The 5,787-nt window shown below is 35.8% G+C and overlaps 1 protein-coding gene across 5 annotated transcripts; it reads right to left on the bottom strand.

Moving 5' to 3' along the window:
- Positions 1–3,035: 3,035 nt before the first annotated feature.
- On the bottom strand, positions 3,036–5,238 carry LOC139882623 (inositol oxygenase 2-like). Of its 5 annotated transcripts, none has more exons than XM_071866907.1 (11): positions 5,213–5,238; positions 5,051–5,135; positions 4,968–4,993; positions 4,780–4,861; positions 4,467–4,671; positions 3,994–4,106; positions 3,731–3,853; positions 3,518–3,587; positions 3,318–3,396; positions 3,139–3,220; positions 3,036–3,062 (listed from the first exon to the last, which is right to left on the bottom strand). In XM_071866907.1, the coding sequence occupies exons 1-11, from the start codon at positions 5,236–5,238 to the stop codon at positions 3,036–3,038; spliced, it is 918 nt and encodes a 305-aa protein (XP_071723008.1). The 5 variants fall into 5 exon arrangements, with proteins under 5 accessions (XP_071723008.1, XP_071723010.1, XP_071723009.1 ...); XM_071866909.1 differs by having other exon boundaries at positions 4,968–5,032; positions 5,102–5,127; positions 5,208–5,238; XM_071866908.1 differs by having other exon boundaries at positions 5,051–5,118; positions 5,196–5,238.
- Between the last annotated feature and the right edge of the window lie 549 nt (positions 5,239–5,787).

Genomic DNA, 5,787 nt, shown 5'->3' on the forward strand with positions numbered 1-5,787 from the left:
CAAGGTCTCGGTGTCGTAGAGGATGAAGAGTTCACCAGACCAGACAGCTTCAGGTTGTCTGCTCGACTCACACAGGGTGCCAGGGTTGTTGATCTCAATGAAGACGACGCAGAAGAACCGGAAGCTCCAATGGAAGAAGAACCCCTTTCTCCCGATGCATTGGCCATTGCACAGGCCATGATTGATTTTCTGAGACGGGAAGAAATTCAGCTGAGGAAGCAGCGTCAGGGGTTGGATGCCCGAGTGGCTCGAGGCTAGAACACAGGGGGAGTTTCTAGAGTGCTATGAACTTTGTTCACTTTATTTGACAGACTTTTTGAATATTTTTGTCTGTAATAACATTTGCCCGACTTTATTTCTATGATGATTGGTTTTCTTCGCATAACTTTGGCGATTTCTTGACAGAAAAGGGGGAGATATATGTGCCAACATCATTCGCGAATGGGCAGGCAAAAAGACGTGCAAGTCAATACTGTGTCACTTGGGTATGTCTGCACACGTTACTCACTGTGTTGCTTCGGTGTGTTTACACAGGTTGACTCTTTTTGCATTCTTATGAGTTTCCAGAGACTTGTTACTTTCGTCTCTTTGTGTTTCCGCTGTGCATGCCTACTCACAGGGGGAATTAGGCATGTGAATACTGTACGAAGGATCTTGGAGGTTTTTGCCAAAAATGTCAAAGGGGGAGATTGTTGGTGCAAACTGCCTGTGCTACTAACCCGTGCTTGAAGATTGTGTTGACACAGGTCTGCAATAGTTTCACTTGGTTGGCTATTTTCGTCAAATCCAAGCTCTTCCAGAATATATGATTCGATCCTCCAGAACAAGCCAGAATGGGAAACTAGTTATTAGAGAATCCTGGTTGATTCGATCATGTTTTGATGGTGATTCGATGTGATTTGAAGTATTACTTAGTTTCCTTGTTGGAAAAGAAAACTGCTTATCAAAAGGGAAGTCAACCGGCAGAAAGAATTCTCTTGTGTATCAATCCCTATTCAGCAGGGATTCGATTTGAAGGTGATTGCCGAATTAAATAGGAAGATCCTGATTTGATTCTTCAAGGTTTGCAGCAGTATAAAAGCAAGACGAAGTGACAAACCGATTAAGGACTTTTCACCTTCTTCATTGTGATTAAACGAGAGCACTCATCAAACTTTAGAGAGTTATTTTTACAGTGCATTGCGTTTGCAACACCTGTAATCTGAAAGAGGGTTACAGCAAGTCCTTGCCCGTTTGGTAAGGCACATCGTGTAAGTCCTAGACTGTGTCTGTTTAGGCTGTGTGAGGTTGAGCGAGGAATACACTTAGTAAAATAAGAAGTAGGTTATAGACGAGAGAGTTGTAACCCGTGTACTGTCTTATTATTACAAAGATAGTGGAATACCGTTTTACCTCTGGGCTAGGCCCCGCAGATGTAGGGAAACCGAACTGCGTAAACATATCGTGTGTTGCTTTAATTTCCACACTGTGTTTTATCTTACTGTGCTAACGTGCTCCTGTTAGCACACCTGTTGTTTAACCTGTCCTTACAATCAGTATAACTTTCAATCTCTATTCAAGATGCAGAGAATTCAGTTGAAGCATAGCCTCCTCCAGTCTCTGAAGAACAGAATCAAGGAGGACAGAAAAAGAGTTGCCTTGTGCTCAGCTAATCATGTGTTAGAGGGCGATATTGACGAAGGAATCGTCGACATTTGGGACGGGCTCTCATCTCATCAGAAAGATGGATTGATGACAATAGACTGTGAGTCTTTGATATCACGTTTCTCGGAGGAGGTTGCGTCCATAGCTGATAAGGCTCTGGCCTTTTATGAACAAAATCTGGGCTAGAATGTCCATTATTGTTTTGTTTGTGGGTTAACATTCGTGGACCAAGTAATGATGTGGGCTCACTTCCGCTCTAGGAATGTAATGTCTAATCATCTCCAACAAAGGATATCAAAAGGTATTTTGTGCGCATTTGGTATGAATTTTGGGGATGAAGCCCTCTAGAGCCTCAAGTAGGTGCTAATTTCAACAACGGGTTTCAAGGTTCAATCACAGTCTTCTACGATGGTCCGTTTGTTATCAACCTCCAAGAAGTCGATGAATGAGGCCTACTATACCGTAGTGGGTTGCATATACCAGAGGTCATTAACACGTGGTCGACAATTTTGACTCCTCTATCACGCAGATTCAACCAGTTTAAACCCTTAAAAAGATAGGTGATTAATTATACATCAGAATAAAAATATTAAGGCACTGGCCTCAAGACATATACATCCAACTTTGTGGGCTCCAAAAATTGCATTCTAAAATCGAAATACTGGAGTAAGTTGGTATCACTATCAACAATCTTCAAGAGGTAACAAATATTGTTTTTTTTTTGCATGCCTTAAGATGGGTAGGGAGGTTTGCATAGTACGAACATTCACCTTTATTGAAATTTTGAGATACTTTATAAGTCCAATTGTAGGTTATAGAGTATGTGTTGATTTCTATTAAGAAATTTGTTTCCTTTCATTGATTTTGTATCTTTTTACTTACTCTATCTATCTATCTAGTGGTATATTTTTATTTTGAATAATGTATGTATATAGTCAATATATATATTTGAGAATTGAGATTTTTCATATTTTTTATTTATTTATATTCATATTTTATAATTTGTAAGAAGGCAAATAAACGAACATATAGAAATTATTCATCTATTTATTGTTATTCATATTTTACAAATTGTAAGTAGGTGTTGAAATTTGATCGTAAAAATACGATTAAAAGTTTCTGTGTTTGGATTTTGGAGGGGAAATACGATATTTATAAAGAAATTTGATATTATAAAAATATTTATATAATAAAAAAATTATTTATTAACATAAAAATGATGTTAAGAAAATTTTTTTTTGAAGGAAATACAAAGTAAAATACATCAGATGCGACATTTTTTTTCCTGTGTAATAAAATAACTTGAATTGAAAATTCTAGGCATTTCTCCAGATGGCCTAGCTCTGTGATGTGCTCTTCCTCCTCTATATAATGGTTATAACTCCAAGATTTCACCATCTCAGCTTTGACGGGAAATACTAGAGAAAGAAAAACAAATATCAATAAAATGAATATCGGGAAGATTAATTTAAAACCAAAGGTCTTAATAATTACCTTATTAATGAGAGAAATGTAGTAAGGCTTCACTTTCTCCACATCAACCAAAGTTTTGCTCTTGCTGTAAAGATCGTACTTGCTACAGAGAATTTAAAAAGAAATCAACAATTAGATTTTACGAGTTACGAATTAGCTTTTACTAATTAATTAAATTAAATAAAAGGTGAAGTAATTACTTGAAGATATGGAGCCATTTGAGATTCTCCTTATCCTCTTCATTCATCAGGTGTTTGTATGCTCCTCCAGTGTGCAAAGCTTCAAAAATTATTTGGATTTACGTTAATTAGTCTCATATACTAATATTAAATATCGTTCATATTCATTAATTAGAGAAAATAAGGTTATTAAATATTACTATTAATTAATCAAAGCTTACGATAAAATGAATGGTATCGGATGACGAACAATCCAGCAGGTGGAAGAGTGGTTCCATTCTCCTTTGCCACCTAAACAAAGTAAAATTTTATAGTTAGTGTAATTGCTTTAAGATTAACTATATGGTCCACTTAGAGATATGAAATCGATCGATCTCAAGTCTCAACAAACTAAGAAAGGAAATTATACAATATCAAAGTAATATAAAACGTACCAAGTACATGTAATCGTCGTGGCCCCATGAAATGACGACATTGTCAAGCCCACAACCTTCCTTGTAGATTCCGTTTTTAGTATTGTGGGCAGGATTATTGAAATCGAGATTCTCCTTAAAATACTGCAATATTACATTACATTACAAAAACATCAGTCTCGGTTTGTTACGGATATTTATAAATTGTCTGGAAATTATGTGGCGAATCGACAGTGTAATTAAGATTAAATTAAAATGGCCTAATTAAGCTAATTAATTATGACCTTGTGATGAACATTGGCTTCGTCAAATGCACAGCCAAGAGGGAATGTGTCACCGACGACTGCCCATTGAGGAAGCTCTCCAAAGCTAGGAAGAAGCAGAACTTTTCCAAGATCTACAAATAAATTAATTCAATCGTTTTAATAATTAATTAAAATAATATAATTCCAAAAATGAAACTAATCAGACCGATTGAATTTGGTCCATAACCAACCCGATAAGGCCGTCAGATCCTTTTCTTTGATTAATTAGGTTTTTATCTTATCCGTATATAGTCAAGTTCAACTACAAGATTAAATTAGCTGGAACTCGACTGGAACACGTTCTTTGAATAAAGTCAAATATTGTGACGATACGTCTACTAGATATTTATGTTCAAGTAGTTTAATTCCAAAAGGAAAGACTAATTAATTAAAAGTGATCGACTAAAAGAAAAGAAAATCCGAAATTAAGAAGAATAACGATTAGTATATACCATGAATAAGAGCGGTCAAATGAAGCCAATCCTCATCAGGATAGTCTTTTCGAATGGCTTCAGCAGATTGCAACAAATGCTGAATCTGAGGCTCATCCAAATCAGGGTCACTTTCGTCAACAACTTCATTCAAAAGCTCACAACATTCCCATATGCTCATCTCAACTCTGTTCAATTTCCCATACTCTTCTCTCATCTTCTTAACCTAAATTTAATTAATTTATGCACAAAAGAATTGTTATTATTAGTATTAAACTGAATATGTAGACGACATATAGGGTATAAATAAATAGTTTAAATTCGTCTTGCTTACAAAATCATAAGTCTGGTTGATGTGTTGGTTGCGATAGAATTCCTCCACACCCTTTTGCCTTGCACTCTCAGCATTGTAATCCCTACACGAAGAAATTTCATTAATACTAGTATAAGATAAAATCGTTGATATTAACATCATATGAAATTTCTTGATGAATATATATATATATATATATGTATATCAACCTGAATGCCTTGCCAAATGCGTTCATCTCCGGAGCAATGAACGCATTGTCGGAATCCAATTCTGGCTCTGACTTGGATGTGGCATGTGGTACGATGAAGCCGCCGTCTAACACCAATTCATTAGTCTCCTCGACCGATTGCTTGTCTTCCACTTGTGATCCTAATAACATTAAATTCGATTAGATAAATTTGTAACAAAGAAAAACCATTGATTATTCATGTGTAGACATCGTATAGTACCGTATTCGGGTTGTGCGATGAGAATAGTCATCTTCCCCGACTAGAAAAAGAAACTGAATAGAATAGGGGGATGTATGTGGAAGAAACGGAAAAGAAGAGGGGTAAAAATAGAAATAAACGCACGGAATTGTGGAAGCAAGGGGACAAAAAACAATGGGGTTTGTGAGAATGTGACTTTAGGCATATGGTATTTATAGTCATGACATAAGAAGTCCTTCCTTGATATTTGGAAGATCTTGTGTCCTCGTTTGTAAGAATCCGAGTCCTTAACTGAAAAATCTATGTTTTCATTATCCGCAAACATCAGCGAAACCCACGCTCCTTCTGTCGCGTGTAATCAACTTACAGCTGTACTAACCCTGATTTTGTTTTATTTCGGATAAAATGTACTAATCCTGTTTTAATTACTGCCTTTTCAGGATTTTTCTTTATCCAAAATGATAACGAATTCAAAGAACCAAATATCTAAAGCCACGGTGTAATTCTTATCAAATTCAAAAATTAGTAAATAAATTGGGAATTTTCTTTTATATTAACGAAATTTTCTTAATATATATCACGTTATTATAGTTGAAATCAA

Source organism: Rutidosis leptorrhynchoides, unplaced genomic scaffold (genome assembly GCF_046630445.1).
Source record: "Rutidosis leptorrhynchoides isolate AG116_Rl617_1_P2 unplaced genomic scaffold, CSIRO_AGI_Rlap_v1 contig293, whole genome shotgun sequence".
NCBI classification, from domain to species: Eukaryota; Viridiplantae; Streptophyta; class Magnoliopsida; order Asterales; family Asteraceae; genus Rutidosis; species Rutidosis leptorrhynchoides.